The sequence below is a fragment of the Gambusia affinis genome, linkage group LG07 (genome assembly GCF_019740435.1).
Source record: "Gambusia affinis linkage group LG07, SWU_Gaff_1.0, whole genome shotgun sequence".
Lineage (NCBI taxonomy): Eukaryota > Metazoa > Chordata > Actinopteri > Cyprinodontiformes > Poeciliidae > Gambusia > Gambusia affinis.
The window spans coordinates 17146655-17171333 of NC_057874.1; the positions used below are offsets into that span (position 1 = coordinate 17146655).

Here is a 24679-nt window from a genome sequence, read left to right on the forward strand (position 1 = left end):
ATCACTTTTATTATTTAATGTAAACATTTAGAATGGTTACTTGTCATTGTAAATAAATATGTTTAGTATATATTTATATATATTTATATATATAAATATATAATGTCATGATGTAAAAAACAATGTTTAAACAATGTTTGTGTTCTATATTTAACGCACTTTTATTTTCTGTGATGATGTACCACAGCCGGAAATGACAACAGATGTATGTAATGACTTATTTAACATATGTCATGGTATTCTCCTTGGAGGATCTTGCATACAATAGGGCAATATTGAAATAATCCTTAATTCAGTTCACTACAGCATAAATGCATTTTACTTTTTTTTATAGCAATGAGAAAAGAAAGTTACTCTGAACACCTTTATTTGTAACAATATTTATGACTTCTGTCTACACTATACCTTTAAAACTGAAATAATTTCTGTGATCATCAGCCACAATGTCACCAATTATTATATTGTATGATCATTTTAGCTCATTTTGTATTTTTGATGTTTCTAAAAAAAACTTTGTGTCTCTTTTTGGAAAGTTTATATTATATTTTTGACCGGATTGTTTTGTCTGACAATGAATTACCAAGAAACGTGTCTAGTATTTCTGCGAAAACTTGTTCTGGATATGCAGTGCAACACAAAAGAACAGAGTGAATAGACTTCAGGAAGACTCCAGATTCAGCAGTTTGACATGTGTGAGAAAATAGCGCTGACCTTCCATCATTTTGAGTCAAATGATACAGTGTTTGACTAATAAGTAAATGCACGATTGTTCGAAAGACACTCACTTCCTTGTATTTAAAAAAACAACAACAATAAGGCGAGTAGGGGGGTGGGGGGGGACTGGACAAATGTTCTACATCTAAGACCTGTAGCCCTTAAGATAAGCTTGAGCCGCTGCATAGGGTCTGAGGCGATTATCTGCGTTATCTGGACAAAACAGTCACTGACAACTGGAAATATAACTCTGGTATCTGTTGGTTCTGAGAAAACAGGTTGTGTTAGTCTCAATGGCCACTCCTACAGAAACCACTCTCTACATTTTATGAAGAATCAGGTATTTCATCTTCTGAAGCGACAGAAAAGAACCTGTTCTGCTCAAGGTAAGATAAGAGACTTGTTTAACGAGACTAAAAGTTGTTTAAAATTTGACTTTTTGTATGGACATGATATATATGTGTGTTGTAATATGTTAGTTTCTTATTAGAGAAAATAAAAGAGCTAATTTGGTTAGTCCGTGTTAATCTATTAAAATATGTGTAAAGGTGTGTGGGTGTAATATACAGATTGATAGATTTGTAATTTTTTATTAGACAGCTATGTTATGGAAGTTAATGGAGACACAAGAACAAAAAAAATAAAAATAAAAAATGCACATATACATGATGTGTGTGTAAGCACCAAGCTGATACGGATAAGTGTCACATTGACAAGTTCTTTGAGAACAAGGGGGAGCCAGTGAGTCAGAACCCAGGGAAGCAGGGACCGGTTTACGTTTGAATAAATATATTTATTTCCATCGAGAACAGAAAAGGAATCAATCACTTTGTTTTCATCCATCCATCCATCCATCCTCTTCCGCTTATCCGGGGTCGGGTCGCGGGGGTAGCAGCTTCAGAAGGGAGGCCCAGACTTCCCTCTCCCCAGCCACTTCTTCCAGCTCCTGAAAAAAATTTACAAAATCACACTTTCAAAATAAAAGACTTTTCTACTGTGTGACATGCAGCTTTCAAATGATTTGGACCTCAAAATTCAATGCACTGAAACATATTCATAATTTTTCTAATTGTTCAAATCACATTTTGAAATATAAATAAATATAAACTGTACAATTTATTTTAAGAATACTGTGAATTTCATTAGTTCTTTAAATTGTTATATAAACAAATACATTTAAATTAGTAAGCTTAAGTGAACAGTCAGAAACAAAACTAAATATGCAAAAACAAATCATAAACAGAGTCTAGTACAGTCCTTAACGTATTCATAGTAAGGAGAGTGATATATGAGAAAAGAAATATGTACAAGTCCTTCATTACATTACTGAACATAATAAAAATAATATTACCAATGATAATGTAAAAAAACCCCCAACTAAATAATGATGATAATAATAATAAAGAAATGGAAATATTAGCAATGGAAATTTGACCGATTGAATTTACGATTTCATGCTGTCTACTTATACCATACTGAACTTACAAGTATTGCAGACTGTAAATGTATTCTGTTTATAAAGGTATTTGACTAATAAACACTGTGTCCATTGCATACTTAATGATACTTATCCAATCCTGACCAAGGTTAAAATGGATCCAAAACAAATCTCCCATGTGAAAACAAAACCAAACCCTGGGGACAGACCTTTCAGCATGGAGCCAAAAACTCATGTGAGGGACAAATGGGCCACAAAGATGGAGTTCATCCTGGCGGTGGCTGGACATATTGTGGGTCTTGGAAATGTTTGGAGATTTCCCTACCTTTGCTACAAAAATGGAGGAGGTAAATCCTTGTTGTTGAGAGCTGGACATTCGCTAGCTATATCCTAATGAAAGGTCAGCTGTCAAAATACAGTACAATATACATGATTTATGTGAGGGCAATAATAATGGGCAATGCCAGGACCTCAAAACCACCATAAAAGGTGGCCACAGAGAAGAGATGGCAAATAGCTATGTTAGTATTGTTTTGTAGAGTATTTCTTGAAAAATAAGAATGATTAAAAATATTCAGCACTGTTGACATTATTAAATGTAAGAAAAAAAGGCTAAGGTGTAAGAGTCAATAGCAACCTGGTGTTGATATTTCTGAGATACTAATCACTGACTTGTTTGTTTTGAAGGGGTTTTCTTCATTCCTTATGTTTTATTTCTAATCACCTGTGGCATTCCACTCTTCTTCCTTGAGACATCGTTGGGTCAATTCACCAGCCAGGGTGGAATAACATGTTGGAGGAATATCTGTCCTCTATTTGAAGGTATGTGCTAAAGCTGTCACAGTACTGATGCTACCTGGGTAGAATCAAACAAACACTATTCCATTATAAATGGAGGTGAGGTAAAAAAAAATGTGAAAAACGTATATATATATATATTTAGCTACAAGTGTTCCATATATCTTGCTAAAGACATACCTGTCTCTCCATAGGCCTGGGTTATGGAAGCCAAGTTGTTGTTTTGTACACCGGGGTGTATTACATCATCATTCTGGCATGGACATTTCTCTACCTGTTTTCGTCCTTCAGAACTGAACTTCCATGGGTGAGCTGCAATAACAGCTGGAACACAGGTAAAAAAACCAGGTTTTCAGGATCTTTTACATCATCGTTCACCTAAGTTTGTTTTCCCCCCTGCTAATTACAACATCTCTGCTTCCTTGTAAGTCGCTTGTTTTGAACATGGTCACAATGAGACATCCTCTTTCCACCTGTACGCCAACACGACATCTTCAGTTGTTCAGTTTTGGGAGTAAGTATAAGGAAGTGAAACATTATTTCAGATCTTCTGTTTGTGTGCGTTACTGAATAGAGTCTGTCACAGGAGGAGAATATTGGGGCTGTCCAATGGAATTGATAACATGGGGAGTGTTCGTTGGGATCTGGCTCTTTGTCTGCTTCTTGCTTGGGTGTTGTGTTATTTCTGCGTCTGGAATGGAGTTAAATCCACAGGAAAGGTATAGTACAGAACAAACAGATTTCCTTTCATTTCTGATTTTTTGTTATCTTGTACTCACAGTCACTGTAATCTTTGTGTATTAGGTGGTATATTTCACAGCTACATTTCCATACGTAATGCTGGCAGTGTTGCTTGTCCGTGGACTGACATTACCAGGAGCAAAAGACGGTATTCTTTTCTACCTCTACCCTGACCCGTCCCGCCTTGCTGACCCAGAGGTACCTTTTTAAACCTGTAAAGCTGTTTTTTGTCTTCTAAGATTTAATTCATAAATATTTGGTTTTGTATCTATCTTTTGTAGCAAATGTAATCGATTCTCCACATTTAAAATCCTTATGATTCAAAATATTTTGCAAAGGGACCGTAATCCAGAGAATCCTGGCATACCGTGTTATTAATATGTAAATGTTAAGATTGTTTTCTTCTTGGATTTTGCGGTAATAAGGGAAGGGCACAAAGTGCAGTTGCACCAATAAAATTGGCATTGAAGGTCGATGACTCAACAAATATTCTCACAGGAAGCCCTGGCTTGTTTGGATGTTTATCACAAACAGCACTCCCAACAGAACCTAAAAAAAACAACAAAAAAAAACAGACCAAAAAAACCCCCCCAAAAAAACCATAATGTAAACCAAAGAACTAAGTGAAAAAATCAGGTGTAAATACTGGACACATTTCAAGGAGACAAAGGTGGGGAAAGTTATACTTTAGTGGTTTAAAGGGAGTGTGTAAACTTTTTTGGTATATCAAATTTAATTTCAACAAAATATGCACACTTAGGTCCTGATAACATAACAAAATGTACATTTTCAGGTATGGATGGATGCAGGCAGCCAAATTTTCTACTCCTACGGAGTTTGCACAGGTGTTCTGACATCTTTGGGAAGTTTCAACAAATACAACAACAACTGTTACAGGTAGATGTGATTTTTTTTACACTCAGAATATAATTATTTCATTATGATATGATTAACACTATTTCTTTAAACTTCCTCCAAACAGGGATTGTATTTACCTATGCCTGCTGAATGGTTTAACCAGTTTTGTAGCCGGTTTTGTTATTTTCTCTGTGCTGGGTTTTATGGCAAAAGAGCAGAATGTGGAAATTTCCATGGTGGCTGAATCAGGTACTGGAACTCGATGATTTATGTTTAACAGAGATTCCAAGTGATAGCGATAAAACATACTAAAGAAACTTTTTGATGTCATCTGACAGGCCCAGGCTTGGCATTCATTGCTTATCCTCGTGCTGTGGCTTTAATGCCTCTGCCTCAGCTTTGGGCAATATTTTTCTTTTTTATGATTATCTTCTTGGGATTAGATAGTCAGGTAGGAAACAGCAATTTTTTATTTAAAACTGAAAGTCTTATACAAAAGCACAGCTGTAATTTTACTGAACAATATTTCTTACCTCAACAGTTTGTATATCAGGAGTCCTTGGTTACAACCATCTCCGACATGTATCCCTCCTACTTTCAAAAAACCCTTCTGCGTAGATTGCTTCTTCTCACAATTTGTGCTGGAGGTTTCCTGGTTGGTCTTGTGATGGTCACGGAGGTGAGTGGTTTGAACAGTTAATCCTTTATCTATAGTATGAGCAAATGGAAACAAAGCTGAATTTACATCTAAATACGACTAAAAAAATCTTTATAAAGGGTTTCTGTAGTTTGTATACAGCTAGAATACTTCGAGTGACAGAGACTGTGTCTTTTTCAGGGAGGCCTTTATGTTTTTCAGCTGTTTGACTACTATGCCTGCAGTGGGATGACACTTCTATTTTTTGCTATTCTTCAGTCTATCTGTATTGGATGGGTTTATGGTATGCGATCAAACACATTTGATTAACTCAAGTTTCCAATGGCTTCCTCTATTATGCTGCTGCATGTCAGCAAACTAATAGTTTCTAATGTTTCAGGTGCAGATCGTCACTATGATAATGTGAAGGACATGATTGGTTATCGTCCCTGGCCTTTCATGAAATACTGCTGGCGGTACATCACACCAGCTATCTGTACCGTAAGTGTTAATTTTGTGATATTTTGCATTAATTTATCTTTTGTGCATATCAGCTGTCCAAGTTGAGCACAGCTCTAAACAAAACCAGAGAGAACGACAGGAGGAATGTGAGAAACAGGGAAATGAATGTCTTGATTGTTTCCCTCTATTCCATTTGTTGTAGTTTTTATATTTTTTAATTATGTATATATCATGTGCAGATATGTATGTAAGCAACAGACTACCTCATAATTTCCTCTGGATTAATAAAATACTGCCTAACCAAACCTACAGTGGGGCAGGGTTGACTGTGGACTAGATGCTAGAAACATCCTTGTGCATATTACAGTGAGGATACAACTGCAGTCCAACAAATTTCAAAATGTGGAAAATTCTCTCAAGCTTTAAGGTTGCACTGCATTAAATAAACTGATGTTGCGCTTTTTTGTATCTTTTTCTTCTAGTTCACGTTTCTGTTCTCTGTGATCAAACATAAACCTTTGAAATTCAACAACACGTATGAATATCCATGGTGGGGATACGCCTTGGGACTATTCTTCACTCTCTCCTCAACATTACTTGTTCCACTGTGGATGCTGTATGCTGTGAGCATCACTCCAGGAACACTAAAACAGGTAAACATATTGAATTTTGAAATCATTTTATTAATTAGGCATCAAGGCTGGGAGGACACTAAAGAATCTGATGTAAAAAAAAAAAAAAAGCTTTAATTTACAACAAAAACTGGCAAACAAAATCAACTATGGCTTTTGTACAGCAGACTATGCTATCTATGTATGCTGACACTGAATCAGAGATAACTGAAAATTAAAAGAAGGCACATAAATGAAGTGAGGTGCATTGTAGGACACCATCTTTGTCTTTAATATCTTTTTCCACCATTTTTACCTTTCTAATTTGTACATTGCGCCTGTTGTCATTCTTCATTATAAGTCATCTTAACACATACTAAAATGACAAAAGGTCTTTCTTTCCTTCTACACAGAGGCTAAAACATCTCTGCACTCCAGCAAAGAATGTACCAGCTGGCACAATAAAGAAAGCATCAAACCCTGAAGCATTTCAGTCATTCACAGATTTGTCCACACTGCGTCCAGCCAATCATCCACCGGAAACAGAAAACACAGTTCTGAGGTCATCCGTAGTTTAATCAACCATGTTTGTCTGTTTGTCTGCCTAGTGAAAATTATTCAGACTCTTGGCAGATTTAGATTTAAAATCTTAAGCAAAGAAAAAGAACAAATACATTGATAAAATGCAAATTTTAGTTTAAATCTAAATCTGCCAAATATATGAATCATTTGGGACTAGATCTATTAACAAATCCGACGATGAAATGTGACATTATGGATTTTGCTGTAATAACAGCTAACTTTAGGTTCCTTGTAAACAAGTAGATCAAATGTTAAAACTACCTTCTAGAAAGATAGCAAACCCCTGGAGCTACATAGTCTTTTTGAAATTGAGAAAATATTTCAAGGCAAGGGAAAGCAAAAATAAAAATATATTTTTACAAGAGTTAATAGCATGTGTAAAGATTTACTGGAGCATGCTTAAATAAAATTTTCAAAACTATGTTAATTAACTTTATTAAATCCAAAGATTTAATAAAGTTAAAAAGAATAACTTTATTCTAGAATAGCACTGTACTCTGTTAGGGTACAGAGGTTTTATGAAGTGTTTCAAGAGTTACTCTGACTCCTTGTTAGGTTGATGTCAGGGAAGAAAAAAAATGTGAATTGGAAGAAAATAAAATCAACTTAAAGTATTCTTTTTTATTTCATTTCAAAAATATATTATGAAGCAATGAAATACTTTTCCAAATCATACTTAAATATAAAAGGACAAATGTTCAACCCAGGTTAAATATCCTCCAGCACTTTATTAAACACCGTAAGCTTGCTACAGCAAGCCAGCTCTCCTCTGACACTTGAAACTGTGGAAAAACTGGCCTGTACAGCTTTAATCACAGACAGATTAGAGGGTAACGTGAAACAAAACTGTTCAGCCAATTTACACTGTCATGTCATGTTGCACTAGGTACAGCTGAAGCAACATAAAACCTTTTAAGGAGATCCAGACTGAGAACTAGTTACTAAAACAACAACTTCAGTCCAGATACTAAATACTGTGGTTATGAAATTATGCAGCACTGGTTACCTACAAAGCACACTATCTTTATTTGTATTTAATTTACTCCACTGCCAATGTGGTAAAAATAAAAAAAAGCAGCACAGTTATCAATCCATAAGAAAAAGAAATACATTACATGCATTTTTTTTTTTACAAAGTTATTTGATGAGCTTTTTGTTTGAGATACTGAGAGGGAAATTGAGCTAAAAGAACTAAAGTAGTGTACTTTTTTGGGTGGCTACTCCTTTTTAAGTTGTTGTTCTTGGTCACCATGCTATAAAAAGATACTTCTCTTGAGCATAGAAGAGCTTTGCTTACCAAGTCATATATCTTTTTTGAATAGAATCTGAAACACAGAAATCCAAAAATGTGTCTGTTCAAATAAAATAAAGCAAAACTTCCCTACTTAATATTTAATAGTTCTTTAATTACAAACTACTGCTCAGCTTAATCGGGTTGTTTCTTTTTTCCATAATTGAGCTACATAACAACTCATTCCTCATTTCATTGTTTTAAGTTTGTTTTCAGATTGCTTCACTTTAATTTTTGTAACTGCAAACTTTTGGTTTCAAGTGAACATTTAAAAAATCTTTTTTTATTCCTTGCTTGTCTCATTTTCTTATCCTAAACTTCAAAACGTCTATGAGGGTATCATATTTAATTTAATTTCAGAATATATTATGTTGGAATTGAATGAAGGGTTAAAAAAAACTTTTTGGATTAATGGTTGGACATAAATTATATTTTAATAAATGCATCATGAAATATAATTACTGGTGCCTTCTTTGTATCTAAACCTGAATGAATCAGTCTTGCCAGATACCTGAATGTACCAGATTAATATGTTCAAACAGTTACACGCAATCTAATAACAGGAGAATGTATTGTTTTGGAAGGCTTTGTTGGTCCAGAGATGGATGAGTTTTGGGGGTAAATGTACGGATCAAAGGTAGAACAAAAGTAAAAGACATGAGAAGATGCTGGATGAAGCTGCTGAGAGAATTTATCATTATAGTCAACAAGAGCTGAGAAGTCACACAGAGAGGAAGAAGCCATTACTTAAAGTGGGATATAAAAAGAAAGATTACAGTTAGCACAAGAACAAACTTTAGCTTTTGGAGACATTCCTGTGCTAATAAAACTCAAACTGTTACTGTTTTTCTGCGACGGACTGGCGACCTGTCCAGGCTGTACCCTGCCTCTCGCCCGGAACGCAGCTGGAGATGGGCACCAGCAACCCTCCCGACCCCATTAGGGACGAAGGGTGTACAGAAAATGGATGGATGGATGGATGTTACTGTTTTTGTGTATATTTGGTGGTAAAAAAAAAAAAGGGAGGGGAGCTTACAAACCCTAGGAGGCCATATCAAATATGAAGTGTGGAGGTGGAGACATTATGCTGATAGCAAATATATCAGATTTCATATAGACAGACATACAGAAATTGTTTTCTGTATTTCTGTTTCCTTTTATTTTTTACTATATTTAAATAGATAGGGCTTAATTGATTGAGAATTAAATGATTACATTTCTTTGACCATTATTGAAAAATGTGTTGAAAAAAATTACCCATTGTGGGGTCATAGAGGGGTTTTCTATTTTATTTCTATTCTAGAAATCTTGAGTGAGTTAAAGTTTGCCTCTAGAGGGCGCTTCAGCCACAATGGAAAACATTTTAAGAGATCTTTCTTTAATGCTATAATAAAATAATCCTTGAGTTTTTGCACACAAAGACATTTTGTGGTGGTAAAAATCAGTCCCCTTACTTGTCAGGTTTATCTTCAAAATATGCAATAGGAATCCAGGCATGGTAATAGCACTCAGCTTTTTTACATGCTCACAGTACATCCATATATGGTGAGAGATAGAGGAATAGGAAAGGCGAGGAGGAGAGAGGGTGGCATTAGGGAGTAATCCTTGCTTCACGACTGTCAAAGCTACTGTGAAGGCTGAGATTAAACAGCACTGATCACGTCATCAGTCAGTCTATGGTAGCAGGGCCTGAGAGACTTCTCTCACATCAATGTTCTTCCCATCAAACAACAAGTGGATTGTTTGATGGTGACGGACTTTAAATTGAATATTTAAAAGCAGCTGCATAGGTTTCACATGTATGTCTAAATTAGTCCTAATACAGCTTAAGACTGAAATAGTTTTGGTTTCTTATGAGTTGGTTTGGTTTATCTTTTACTTTGTTTAGTTCATGTTAGACTTTCTGCAGACCCAAAACAACCTGACTTATTGTCTGGATGGTGGTTCCGTTTTCTGGGAATATATATATATATATATATATATATATATATATATATATATATATATATATATATATATATGGGAAAAAAATTTTTCAGTTTTTTCCCAACTGAAACTTCTCTTTATGTTTTCTGTGGTTTTCACAAAAAATGCAATTACAAATTAAGATTTATTTCAAGAATGGTATCCTGCCATAAGTTACACAAGACATACCAATTCATTTGAAAATTTATTGCAGCAACATCCACCGAGATTTATTTATAGAATTTTTTTGTGTGGTTATGTGTTTAAAATATTAAAATCAAAACTATTGATGTGGTGACATATACTTTTTTTCTCATTTTGTGCCTGCTGATGTTTTTCGGATCTGATCACAGAAAACCTGTCATGTTACGCATGTAATGTGTGCTATTTACTCTTTAAAGTTGTATCTATTATTGGTTTTAACACTTTTATTGTTATCTTATTTTTCCCAACTGAAAATATTTCTTAGGCAGATTTATTTGAATGGCTGTTCTTTCTTTCATAACTAACATTTACCCCAGTGAGATTTCTATTTATAAATAAAGTTTAGATGCTTTAAATTTTTTGCCATCTATTTCTTATGCACTCATTCATCAATTATAACACAAAACTATTTGCAGTAGTGATTTCTGTGCATTGCAAGGTGTTCTAGATCACTGTTATGTGTCTTCCTGACCAACTAAAAGATTAAATGTAGTTCCTGTTTGCTTCCTGTCACAGTTTCATCACACTTCAGCCCTACAAGTGTGCTAAGTACTTGTCGCTGCAAAGCAAAGCGTTAATACCAATTAGCTGTTGTTTATGCGGGACTGTAAGCAAGTAGCATGGCACCCCAGTGATCTAAGCTTTTTTTGGACTTCTCATCTTGCTCAGGCTTTTATGTAAATCTCATTTAGCGCTCAGCTCTGATATCCTTATTACAACAGATGTTACATATTTATCTATCTATCTAAAATTATTCAAATTTTAAATAGATAGAATACCTTAACATATATTAAGGTATTCTGTACCTTAATATGTATTCTTATTTATGCAGGTCAGATTATGAAAATGACCAAAACATAATGACTGCAAGCAGAAAAGTTAACTTTAACTTGACTGTTCAACCCTCAAGCCCTCCAGTTTTTCTACTTGCTTTGATGAGAGCGTGACAAAGGCCTGATACCAGGGCAGCAAAAACAATGGGTTAACTGGGGAAGCGCAAATTCAACCTTTCCAGGAATAAGTTCAGTTCACACAGGTTATAAGTAAATTATACTCATCATCAGTGGTGGTGAAGATTTGGGCCACCCCTATGCTGAGAAGGCTCACCCTGTTTGGATCTATTTAATTCTCTGCTGTTGTCTTTACCTACACAAACTCAAAATCTCTGTACTCACTCACTTACTTTCCTGTTTTAGTTATCCGAAGCCAAACTGAATTGATTGTCAAAGGAAATTTGCCCCTGCAGGGTATTCCATTAAAGCACTATGAAGTCTGTGTTCCTTTGTACTGTAATAAAATCACAATTCCAATACAGATAACTGAAGGCAATGTCAACATTATCTGCAACCTGTGAACAGACGTCATGTTCGTATGAAGAACTCTGCTCAATTCAAGATCAGGTGAGTTCAATATCCTCCAACAAAACTGACACCAATCATGCGCTCATCTGTATTTTTTTTCCCACCTTGGAGGATTACATTTTAAAATAAAATATTTTCTGTGTAGCAAGTGAACAAAATACATACAATATTTTAAATGTTTGCCATTAGATGCAGTTGATAGTTCAGTGCATCCAAATGACTGACGGGTTTTCCCCAAATATTCAAGCTCTGGGATTTTTAGCCTTTAGCTAAAAAACAATAGACTAAAATAATCTGAACACTCACAACAATATTTTGAAGTAACCAGCTTGAACAAAAACAATAGTTTAAATATATTTCGTATGAGGCATTGAACTAAATTTTGATGGTAATTTTAGAAAATGGTATTTGAATATGGCTCCACTCTGACAAGCCATTAGCTTGGTTAGTTTCACTGGTAGTGAAAAAAGGTAAAAAATAAGATAAATTTTAAATTTCACAACAGAACCCTAGCAGGAAGGGTTGGGGGTGATAGTCAGCCAGACAGGCCACCTACGTATTACACAGCTACTACAAAATTAAAGCCTGAAGGTATGTAGGGTATGTAAAAGAAAGCAGACATGCACTGGGGAAATGGGCTAAATTCAAAACGCACACAGTTAAAGATTTGTATTATAGTATTTTATGTAGAAATTCTACCAACAATGGCTGTATAATAAGTCTTATTGTAAATAATTAAAAAATCCCCACAGAATACCAATTCACTCTTTGATCTCAGTGTTATGCGAGTTGACCTCTTTTCTGTGCACAATTCAGCCTGAATGTAATCACATCACATGAATTAAAGAAGACAGGTGTCACCCCTAACGTGCAGCGTGACTCCTAGACAACCTACTTATCACCTCTGACTTGCGTAGAAGGTGTGAATCCAATTTGTTAGGATTGAGGATTAGGAAGGGCCAAACCCCTCCGGTTTAACAGCTTGCTAGTGACAATTTTTGGATGGTAAGCGGATAAGCGCAAGCTTCTTGGTCTAGAAATCCCACTTGTGGGAATTGGCATTCTTGTAGAAACTCTGCGGCAGATGGCTTCCTGTCAATGCATCCAGGGCACTTCCATAAATCTTTGCATTACAATAACACATATCACTTTCTTTTTTGGATTAAATTTTTAGTTACAGATTTTTTCTTTGCAACAGCAATACATTATTGGTTGATCAAGTTTATTTGTTAAACTAAGAAAAGAAAACCTATTTCCAGGAATCTCAAACATGAAAATAAACTGAACATTTTATCAAACTATATAAAGTTTACAGTAACTGAAGAAACAGAGCTAGGTCTTAGACAACCCTGAATATCACCCATTTAGAATGATGCAAAAATGTACTTTATGTTAGTCATCTCATGGGAAAAAAATAATAACAAATATTACGTTTCTACACAATGACACAGAAATATATAATCAAAATAATGAAATTAACCAAATAGAATCCAGTTCATAAGCAAGTAAATTTAAGGACATCCCAAAGCCAGTTATAAAACAATGCTGTCAAATGAAATTTTCCAGGCATTCATTGTCACTATGGTGGTTTTGATATTTCTATTTTCTCTACAGTAAAATTAAAATTCACTAATTATCATTACTGTTCATATAAACGTCCGGTTTGTGTAGAAATAAAAGGCATCTGGTAACATGGTAAAAGCTAATTGGGCCATTCATCATATTTAGTTCCATGTGCAATAAACAAACAATTATGTAGTGATAAACTTCTGATTGTCTTTTGTCAAAAGTCAATATATATGTACATTTTAATTTTGTAATTTAATCTAAATCCCATTTCATCCTGATGATTTCCTATTTCAGCCACTGATTAGGCAATGATCATTTAACCATGAGCTAGAAATGACCAACATTACTGAATCATCACATACTGCCAAATTCCCGATTATGTTTTGTTGAATACTTAAAATTTATATCTGTTACATAAGAAGCATATAAGAAGCTACTGAGCTATTCATTAGGAAGTAATTATAAATTAGTACTGGCAATTAGTCAATAATCAGGTCAGCTCCTCTTTACCAGAACACATCCTGTTGATTCAGAGGAAAATGTTGTCAACATCTCATTAAAATCCAGCTCAATACACATTTTTTCATTTGAATGTCGGTTTCAGTAACATTCTCATTCATAAGAAAACTGAATTTAAGGTCTTCTGCAAAGAACAGGGGCTTACTATAAGCAATATACTTCAAGTCTGTAAAAATGTATTCAACAAATTTAACAAATAATGAAAACTAAGTCCTGAAAGTTGTATTTGTATTTGATCTGAGGCTTATAGCCCAGAAGTAAACGTTTTTTTTATTGGCTAAATCAGCTATTTAAAACAAGGTTAATTTAGCACATGAATATGTGGTTTCAAATATATGTACTTTTATACAAAAAATTTTTTTTAAGTGCATACAAATTACATGAATACTCCTGCTTCAGTGAATGTCTAAAGTGTTGGTTTCTTTGAAAGCAAAGGGCTCATAGAGATGGCTTATAGTAATTTTCCAATTTTGTACAGTGTAAAAAAAAATTGGATCCACATGGTGTCACAAATATAAACTTTAATCTTTGCCTCCAAAAGTCAGGAGTTGCTTAATGTAATTTGACTAAATGAAAGACACTTAAAAACCTACAGCTGTAAAACCTTACCAAACTTACCGAGCTGTTTAGTTGATAAATTAATTCTTTAAAATCGTAATCACTTGCAGATTTAAGGGGAACCAAACTATTTCAGTCAGTATCTATTTTTTCTTAAAATGTAATGATTTAATGGGATTTTGAGCATCAAATGGTGTAAGATTACCTGTCCACAGACAGGACTTGCATGTAAAGGGATTACCTCAGGTGCTCCCAAACTTTATTCATCGTGAGACGGATCGGGTAACCCCAGCCAGTAATCTAGTTATTTAGAAACTCAAACAGTTTCTGTTACAAGTTTGTTGGCTGAATGCTCTGCATAGAATTTTCTTTTAATGAATTTCAAGAAAATATTGAAATGGATATATTTATTCTGTATTATATTTATTCTGTATTCTACTAGAAGCTTTAGATAATGGATTTCTTGCATACATTGTGTTGCTCTAATAACTGTATTGAAAATATTGCATTATTTTTTTGGTCAGACAAATTTAAGTGAGGATACCAAGGGAAGCAAACAGAAATAGCCCAATTTTACTAGTATTCATAGGTGCATTTCTGTGATGCTCAACATTAATACAAAGACATAAAGGAATATAAATATTTGTTAAACTATGAGGTCCTTTCATTTTTAAAATTAATTTGTGCAACTCAGGTCACTAAGTAGTAGGTTTAAAATCTATTGGCATCAGTCGGTTGTTGAACCCCAATTGACATGAGGCAATTACAGGCTTCACTTCCGCCCCCACGAGGAAGTAGACCAAACCTACTACAATCAAACAATATTCTAATGGCGGTGGTAGTGAAACGCAAATCAAGTAGTCAGTAATCTAACTAAGTTACTTTTTCAAGGAGTAATCAGTAGTCTGATTAAAGGTGCTTTTTCAAAGTAACTATGCCATCACTGTATATATATATATATATATATATATATATATATATATATATATATATATATATATATATATATATATATATATATATATATATATATATATATATATATATATATATATATATATATATATATATATATATAGTGTCAATTTTATTATTTATGTTTAAAATACGGTCATAAACATATTTGGATGCACATGCTTTTAATTAAGGAGGTGTTTAATGTGTTTTTTTGTGAATCACTTTGTAATTTTCTCTGGCTCATTAGGAGACCATTGATATCCAAAATGTGAGCAATTTGTGGCCCTTAGATTAATTTTGTGCAACTCCCTTACCTCAAGATAAGGGCAAGATGTTAAAACAGAAAATTAAGCTTTCATTTAAATTAGCATAGCTACTACCTTCAGTTGATATATGTTCCCATATTTAGCACATACTTAAATATGTGCTAAATATGGGAACATATATCATAGTGGCACTCCTGTCCATTAAATGCTGTATGCATTAAATGCTGTATGCATTAAATGCTGTATGCATTAATTGCTGTATGCATTAAATGCTGTATGCATACAATAATCCATTGTATCCATTTTAACTGATACAATAATCCAGCATTGAATATTGAAATATCGTATTTGGTGTTTTAAGGGATAAAAGTGAACTTACCTTATTGGGTTTAGGTAAGTTTTGACAATGTTAGACTCACTGGTTGTGGTATAAAGATTTTGCAGTGATAACGGAGGCATTGTGTTTTCATGCTTGTTCTCCCTGCGTATGTGTGGATTTTGCACTAATTTTCGTCCAAAATCAAAACACATGTATGCTAGGTTCAAATAGTGTACTTAATGAAAAAGCCAAATAACATAAGTGCTTTTCAACACTACATAAATATATTTAATGAATAATTGAATTTCTCAAAAACATTTTAGCATAAAATAAAGATTCCATAAAAAAATTGAACTATTTCAAGGCTTCTTGAACGTCTTTACCAGGGGTGCAGATAAATATGCATGATTTTTCCTGGAAATTAGAAGCAGGCCTTTAAGTCCGTAATTCCACTTTGTTTAAAGTAGCCGGATCCCATTACATCTTTACTGTTGGCTTGTACATTACGTCTGTTAATGGTAAACCAATTGATGCTAGTCAAGAGGATCCGGAGCAGCTCAGCTGTTTGCCTCGGGCCTGAAAACGGGGATCATGTTCTTATTCAATTAGACAAACCAGAAACCTTCTTTCTTGTTGATTGATTTGCGAATTGCATCTGCTCAAGGTAAGCATTCGCTGGCCATTGGCTAGAGATGCTCGTTTTAATCACAGCCAGTTACAATGTCTGAAAGAATATTGTTTCTCTGCAACTCCCATAAATTAGATTTTTCGCATCCTGTGATAGCTCTAGCTTTAAATATTTATGTAAAATGAAACTTTGTTTATATCTTGATCGAAATTTCTACTTAGGATACTTGATTTAGTAAATAGTTATTAAAACCTATGAGTGCAAAATGAGTTCAGTGAGACATAAATGTGCATATATTCAGAGTGCTGTAAATTGTAACCAGTTTTAGTAGGGGACATGTACGGATTATAAGCAGTCTTGCAGATTTCTTCTGTTTCTGCTAAGGCAAAGGCTAAGAGAACTCAAAAAGCAATTCATCATTGTGGGATCTAAATAAAATAAAATAAACAGATTATGAATAACATTGCTGACATATATCAGTTTGAAAAGAATATGAAGTCATTTTTGTAGAAGATGTCTCCATCTATGGGGTAAAGTATTTTTTATACCAATGGCAATGGAATTGATTAATACTTAATTCAATTATTGGGACAAATATAATGTACTTACAGGCTCTTTTATGAGTATTCTCTTTATGTTGATGAGAGATCAAATGTTAAATTTTATTGTTTAATTGTAATCATGGTTTATGCACTGGCATCCAAACTGCAATGTTATTTCATAAATAAAATGTTCACACACAGCACTGATTGTTTCCAGGACTGTCACAGAATTTTCAAATGCCTTTGTCTGTTCCTTATCTTCCAGCTCACCATAATCCTCTGAGCTTAATTAAGAGGCCAATGGACATCTTCTTATGGCTAGTGAAGATGTCTCTCCTCTCATTTGAAAATACCTACCAGTGCCCAGTATAAATACACTTTATTAATTCCACTGGAAAAACCTCTGAACTGTTTTAAAAGAAGAAAATAGTTTCTATCATGAACTTGTTCTAGTTTGGCAGGAAAACAATTTCACTGTCTCACATTGGCAGGAGTTTTATTTTCAGCTGTTGACAATAATTTAAACTTAACAGAAGGATTTAGGTATTTGACATAATGTGCTTTATGCACTGTGCTTTCAGTATCTGTGTGAGCAGAGCTCTTTAGAAGTTTTCAATTGTCATTCCTGAATTGATGACTTTCAGTGTAGGGTGCTGAGATCAGACTGGTGATGGTGCTAGTGATGGTGGCTTTACTCCACAGTTAGTGGTTTATGTCAAGATGTATGAGTTATTCCCCAGGTTGTTCAGGGGAAGGCTATGTTAGTGATGAACATGTTCCGCTTTTGACTTTTTAAAGACTTCTAAAGGTGTTGGGATGAGCAATAGAAGCATAGGCATAAAAAAACAGAATACTAAATATATAATCCATACATTTTGTATCATATCTGTTAGAATTATGGTTGGTTTGTTTGTTCGTAGTTTAATACAACAACACCTGATGGCTGGTGAAGAGGGAAAATCAGGACAAATCTATAACAGTATTCCTGGTTCTCAGCAGTTTGGAACCACCGTCTCCTGTTGACGCTGCATGTTTCACTGTGATAGAGTTCTAAATGGAGACTGGATGCCAGTTACTTCAGAGTCCTGGGTCACCCTTTGACTACGTCAAGGACAAAAGCAGAAGTAGGTCGTAGAAAACCTGGCATGCATGTCACTTAATGCCAACAGTCCCATGTCTGACACAGTAACGGTTCCAAAATCTGTCTTTAGTGATTGGTTTATACTTTAGCAATTTGTTCAGGGAGCCTGTCTGGGATGCTTCCTTCCTGTAGTCTAATTCTAGACCTACCGATAAAGCAGACATTAGAGCTTGTTCACTTATTTTTTTCATATTCTGTCTTGCATCTCAAGTTGATATTTGTCTTCCATTTACTACAGAAATTGTGTTATGATTTAATACCCATTGAGTTTTACTTTACTTACTTTTGGACTTTGCCACTTTGGATGTTAATATAAAACTTGTTTCTTAGCCTTCTAGTTCCTCAAGAAACCAACGTAGAGATTTAGGTTTACAGTGGACACAGACCCGTACTGTGAAATCCTATTTGGGAATTGTTAGCTGTAACCCAACTAAATGGATAGTGATCCAGGGTTGTCAAACAGGGTCCACCTTTAATTCCATTTAAGTCATAATCAACAAGTTGTTTTGCTTTGTTCGATTTAAATTGTTTACCAACCTCATGTTTGAGGATGGGCGAAGCAACCGAAACCAGAATTAGAGTTAACTAAGTTGGTATGTACACATAGTTCCAGGGAAAATTTGTTTACCACTGTTATTTGTCACTTTGAATAAAAGAATACCTGTCTAGTAAAATCAAAAACAGACGGAACATAATAGAAAAACAGAAATGAAGAAACCTGAAAGATCTTTCTATCATCAACCCAATGTTAGGAAATCGATTCTGTGACCTCGCTGGTTCCAAAACTTGCCCTAAAATCTTGAAAAAAGAGATCACTGATTAACGAGTGATTATACCAAGAGATTATGGGCTGAATTCCCAGATCCTCTTAGCTCATCTTCTTATAACGTGCCTAAGGGGTATATAACCATGGCTCCATGTAAGAAGTAAGAGAGCAGAGACAGCTACAAACACAGAGCTTTAGGTTTTACTCTATTCTGCTAATTCAAATCACAGCCTGAGAAAATGGAGAATGGCACAGAAGGCAAGAACTTCTACATTCCCATGAACAACAGGACAGGGCTGGTGAGGAGTCCCTTTGAGTATCCACAGTACTATTTGGCAGATCCATGGCAATTCAAATTATTAGCTGCGTACATGTTCTTCCTGTTGATCACCGGCTTCCCAATCAACGCTCTGACACTGGTGGTCACAGCTCAGAACAAGAAGCTCCGGCAGCCTCTCAACTACATCCTGGTGAACTTGGCAGTCGCGGGATTGATCATGATCACCTTTGGATTCACAACAACCATTTACTCTTCTATGATGGGCTATTTTTCTTTGGGACCCATTGCCTGTGATATGGAAGGTTTCTTTGCTACAATTGGAGGTAAAGTTTAGAAATATGCTAATCTTCCCTAAGTAAATTATTGTTACCTCAATTATCCTTTGACTGGTTTCACATCACAGCTCGTTTTGTTCTTTGTCTGCAACAGGTCAAGTATCACTATGGTCTCTTGTGGTCTTGGCTATTGAGAGATACATAGTGGTCTGTAAACCAATGGGTAGTTTTAAATTTACTGCCACCCATTCTGCAATTGGCTGTGGATTTACCTGGGTCATGGCTCTCTCCTGTGCGGGTCCTCCTTTGGTGGGCTGGTCGAGGTGAGAAATTTACAATAATGGTTCCAAAGCATACCCACATCTGTAGGGCAGTGTTGCAAAAATGAGACATTCCTTCTTGTGATTCTTTGTAGTTTTTTTCTGTTCAAATCTGGGTGTTAGATTGTGGATCTTAAAATTTTTGCATAATTTCATGTTTGTTACTTTGCTAACAAGTAACTTCAAAAGCTGCTGTTCAAGCAAATTTCCTTTTAGCTGGGTTGCTTCTATAACATGCAACCAAACCTAGGGAATCATACTCTGTGCATTGCAGACGACCATTACTCTAACTTGGGATTTGTTTTCCTTAACGTTCCTGATCATAATCATAGATGTACACAACCACGGAGAATATTATTTATTTACAGATGCACTCATTCAGCAGACTGGCAAGGAAAATGAGGCCTTTCGCATTTTGGCAAAAAAAAAAAAAAAAAAAAAAAAAAGATTTAAATATGGAAAAAACATTGATTACTTTCCTGAATTCATGTTAAAATATATTTGTCTCAGAGAAGGTCTCCAAGATCTTAGAGGGGAAGGTGGTGATGCTGAAATGGAGGAATTTTAGATAAATAATAATTGCTTTCAGCATAATGTGATTTAGCTATCATGTAATGAATCTAAGTGAAGTCAGCAAATTTCTGAAAAGATTTCAGACTTTCACAGAAAGGCCTGGTTCACCTTTCAGAACAAACAAACAAAGGAGGCAAAATTGATTAAATACTAAAGTGGGATGACACACTGAAATGCAGCTTAGTCAAGGTTTTAGTTTTTAAACACTGGATTTAAAAATGGCTTACTCACAACTTCACTTAAGCCACAGCACCCTGTAATTGCTTTTTTAATATCATTTTCGTTTTAAGAGCAATTTTTTTTTTCAAGAAAGTTCATACATGAACACCAACTTAGAACAACGTAAGCAGAGACAACCAGTTGCTTACATTTTGTCTTCTGTCTATAGGTATATTCCTGAGGGTATTCAGGTATCCTGTGGACCTGACTATTACACGTTGGCCCCAGGTTTCAACAATGAATCATTCGTGATGTACATGTTCACCTGCCACTTCTGTTTCCCTGTCTTCACAATCTTCTTCACATATGGGAGTCTTGTTTTGACAGTCAAAGCTGTAAGTGTTGAAGTTTAAAATATAGTCATTAATATAAATTCCATGTTTTTAATGTTGTGTTATTACAGAATATTATAAACTGACAGCTAACAGATTCATTTCCATACCAACCAGTCCAAATTGCATGAGGCATGTGGATGATGCAGTATTTTCGAGCAAATGCATTTTTTTCTCAAACTCTTAAGCCAGTTTCTTTTGAGATTTGTTTTAAGAAAAATAATTGCTTGGTTGAATGTCTGCTGGAATGCTTGGATTCAAGATCCTTCAACAATGGTTAATGAAAAACACTAAACAGTAAGTTATTCATGGAAAGCAATTACAATTTATTTCTTATCATAGGTATTAATGTTTTGAAGTTTTTTTTAAATATTTCGACAACTTACTTTCATGAGTTGGTAGCTCACAAGCTGCCTTGTATGTCTAATTCAATTCATTCAATTCAAGTAATTGAAACATCATTCATACTTCACATGAAAATAATTGCTTTCTCTGTCTGTTAGGGGGGACATCTATCTGCATCACAAACATTTTTCCTTTTTCCTAACTGCAATCTTGATCTTACTGTATAATAAAATGTCTAAAACAATCAAACACTAACATGACCTGTTGTTGAACTCATTTCCAGGCTGCAGCCCAGCAGCAGGACTCAGCTTCCACTCAGAAAGCTGAGAGGGAAGTGACACGTATGTGCGTCCTGATGGTCCTCGGCTTCCTTCTTGCTTGGGTCCCCTATGCTTCCTTTGCTGCGTGGATTTTCTTTAACAGAGGAGCTGCCTTCTCAGCTACCGCCATGGCCATTCCTGCCTTTTTCTCCAAGAGCTCAGCATTATTTAACCCAGTTATCTACATTTTGATGAACAAACAGGTCAGATTTTTTTACAGTGATTATGCGTAGAATGTTGTATCTTAAAAAGGTCAGAAAAATTTATGCATATTTTATTTTCCTTGAAATTCATATTCAGTTTATAATCTTTCTCTGAAAAACATAAAATGTGTTTCTTTAGTACAAGTTGTTTTGTTTCTTTTTTTACATGAAGTCATCATTTAATTTTAAAATGATGAGTTTATTTGTATAGCACATTTCAGCAACAAAGTAGTTCAAAGTGAAGAGCATTGGTGTCTTCCAAAAAGATTAAATATTATTGCTATGAAGGAAAAACACACAATATTGCTATTATATAGTTAGATGTGATTCAAAACTTGAGTGATCTTTCAAATATTTCTTTATGTTTGTATTTCAGTTCCGTAACTGCATGCTGGCAACAATTGGAATGGGTGGCATGGTTGAGGATGAGACCTCAGTGTCAACCAGCAAGACAGAAGTCTCCACTGCAGCTTAATGATTACAGCTACACATCTTCAGACAGCCTCCTTCCTTATGTTTTCTTAATTCTGTGTGTTATGGACACGGAAATAAAGAAACGGATTCAAGGCAAACTTTGCTGCAACAAAAGGACTTTAATCTCTATATACTGGCCTGTGATGTTTTGCTGCACACATTTCTGAATATTATCTACATCTGGGGAAAAATGATTTAAAAAAAACAACAAAAACAAATAAATAAGCAAAAAAAAAACAAATAAAAAAAAAGGGACTCTAAGGTGAGACACAGCCTGATGTGTGTTTCCTTGCTCAACTGTGTTGGTAACATCTGCTTGTGAAATGTTCAGATGGTGAGTGGGTGAGATTCACCTATGTATATTTATGAAATGTGAAATTTTGCATTTGTTTCAGCCTCTGTCGTAATAGCCTGTAAATATTTTCTAAAAAAAGAAAAAGTATAGAGATACAGATTAAATGCATGCATGAAAAGACGTATTGGTTCGTGCTTCCTTGTTGTCTATGCAATTGAAAGATTATTGAAGGAGCAGGTAAATTGGAAATTGGATCATTCCCATTGCATCATACCCAGCAGTAAAACTACATGTTTTCTTTCAGTAATATTTTTTCTTGTCTGATTTTGTACTGGTTAGTATGGCTGGCCCAATGATAACATGAAATCAATGTAACTCCAAGTTATTTGCAGAAAATTTGCCTATCGGCAGATTATTTCATAGAGCATTTTCAAATATTTGAAATAAAATGCAGCTAGGGAACTTGAAACACCAATGCTAGTTGATACACTGTTAGCAGGGTATCCAATCAAGGAGCAAGATTCATTTTCCTTGACACTGACTATAATGTTTCACACATTTGCCTTCAGTGGAGAAAATCAAGATTCAATTGGACCAATTTACCTATTTTGGACAGATTTAGAAAAAGACTAATGTAAATTTATAGAAATATTCTTGACATAACTTGTTCAAGCATTTGCATGCAAAGACACAAAAAATTACGCTTACAGTTTTTCTTGATTACTTCGATGCAGTTATCAACTCAAACTCCACATTTTCAAAACGGTTAACACAAATGCCTAAACGGTGCCAATCATGGTCAAGATGACTCATTTTGTTAGCAAAAGGCACTACTTATGCCAAAACGTTTAAAATATGAAACAAAAGCAAATATTGCCTTTAGACAGCACATCTGGCAACCAACAGTGGGAACTCTGCCAATCAATCATTACATAATGGACAACAAAAAACAGTATCTGCTTGTCAGTGTACAGTCAAGCAAGTCCATTACATCACTTTCCTGCAAGTACCTGCAAGTATACCATTTAAACCTGGAAAGACTCAGAGAGAGAAAGTAGCATCACAGCCATCAAATTTAAAATATTTGAATATATATTCAAGTGTGCAAAATACATATCAGAAATTCTACCATTGCAAAGTAAAATCTTAAAAATAGACAATTTAAGACAACAATCGAGGATATAAAGAGGAAAGCTTTCTTTGTACTATGACTAAATCCCATACTTAAATTGACTTCCATATAGACATTGTGTTATTTTGAAATGCTTTATGCTTCAAACTTTCTCCCATTCCTTCACAAATTTTAGATAATGACACATCTATATTTCTGGGAACAGTAAAAGAGCTTTTAACCCCAATGCAGCTGTATATTTATGTATGCAGATTAGGAACAACCTTAAATATATTTTAATGATCTTTTGTGTTCTTTATTTTTAGAGTTCAGTTTAAATCTACGTGCTGCAAAATTTCATGCATCTGTGCTCCTTCTTGTGCTGTAGCTTAGTTATATATGTCCCTAAACAAGATCAAAAAGAAAATAGCACAATTAAATTTACTAACCTAATTTACCTTACCAGTCCATAACAAAGTGTTGTTTTTATTTTTATTCCACAGTTTGTTTCATTCTTTCTGCAAGCCTGTCTTAAGAGCCTCAATGGTCTATCATGTTCTCAGTCTAATAGACTTATTACTCCTGCTAATTGGATTTGTCTTTAAGTCACACTGAACATTTAAAACTACAATTACCCTCCTTCGTAGATGCATGCCTCCACCGTTCAATCAAATTGTCATACACATCTGCTTCCCTTTTCTCTTCTGATGTTATTTTTATCTTATAGAGCACTTTGGAAAAGCTAAAGCTGCAAAACTAAAGGATTTTGGCATTAGCCTAAGTGTCTTTGGCCTGTGCGACATACAATTTAAATGTGCACATCTGATACAGAGGATAGAAAAAAGGAAAACCCATTAAAAACAAACAAAAAAACCTATAAACTATGAGGTCTAAAAGTATTTCAGAGCAGAAAGCAAACAACATTCATGTTGGTTTATGTGATATTGTCTGTCAAGCTGGCACGCTAGAAACCTTGCTGCTTCAGTCTTGTGCTCTTAATTTGCA

General features: G+C 34.7%; 2 protein-coding genes across 2 annotated transcripts; both read left to right on the forward strand.

The window, feature by feature from the left end:
• The first annotated feature begins 1008 nt into the window (after nucleotides 1–1008).
• On the forward strand, nucleotides 1009–7906 carry slc6a22.2 (solute carrier family 6 member 22, tandem duplicate 2). The gene is made up of 14 exons (XM_044121233.1): nucleotides 1009–2499; nucleotides 2840–2974; nucleotides 3145–3285; nucleotides 3380–3464; nucleotides 3537–3669; nucleotides 3755–3889; nucleotides 4485–4588; nucleotides 4674–4798; nucleotides 4888–5000; nucleotides 5091–5228; nucleotides 5388–5490; nucleotides 5587–5687; nucleotides 6131–6301; nucleotides 6673–7906. The coding sequence occupies exons 1-14, from the start codon at nucleotides 2307–2309 to the stop codon at nucleotides 6835–6837; spliced, it is 1842 nt and encodes a 613-aa protein (XP_043977168.1). The 5' UTR covers nucleotides 1009–2306; the 3' UTR covers nucleotides 6838–7906.
• Nucleotides 7907–17597: 9691 nt separating this feature from the next.
• Nucleotides 17598–22824, forward strand: LOC122833565 (green-sensitive opsin). The gene is made up of 5 exons (XM_044121236.1): nucleotides 17598–19530; nucleotides 19637–19805; nucleotides 20764–20929; nucleotides 21555–21794; nucleotides 22171–22824. The coding sequence occupies exons 1-5, from the start codon at nucleotides 19167–19169 to the stop codon at nucleotides 22267–22269; spliced, it is 1038 nt and encodes a 345-aa protein (XP_043977171.1). The 5' UTR covers nucleotides 17598–19166; the 3' UTR covers nucleotides 22270–22824.
• Nucleotides 22825–24679: the final 1855 nt, after the last annotated feature.

Excerpts from the sequence above, each read along its gene's own strand:
- slc6a22.2 (XM_044121233.1), top strand. The coding sequence starts at position 2,307 with ATGGATCCAAAACAAATCTCCCATGTGAAAACAAAACCAAACCCTGGG. Across the intron at positions 3,670-3,754 it reads GAGTTAAATCCACAGGAAAG|GTGGTATATTTCACAGCTAC; the intron begins GTATAGTACAGA and ends TTTGTGTATTAG. Across the intron at positions 5,001-5,090 it reads TCTTGGGATTAGATAGTCAG|TTTGTATATCAGGAGTCCTT; the intron begins GTAGGAAACAGC and ends TTACCTCAACAG.
- LOC122833565 (XM_044121236.1), top strand. The coding sequence starts at position 19,167 with ATGGAGAATGGCACAGAAGGCAAGAACTTCTACATTCCCATGAACAAC. Across the intron at positions 19,531-19,636 it reads TTTCTTTGCTACAATTGGAG|GTCAAGTATCACTATGGTCT; the intron begins GTAAAGTTTAGA and ends TGTCTGCAACAG. Across the intron at positions 20,930-21,554 it reads TTGTTTTGACAGTCAAAGCT|GCTGCAGCCCAGCAGCAGGA; the intron begins GTAAGTGTTGAA and ends ACTCATTTCCAG.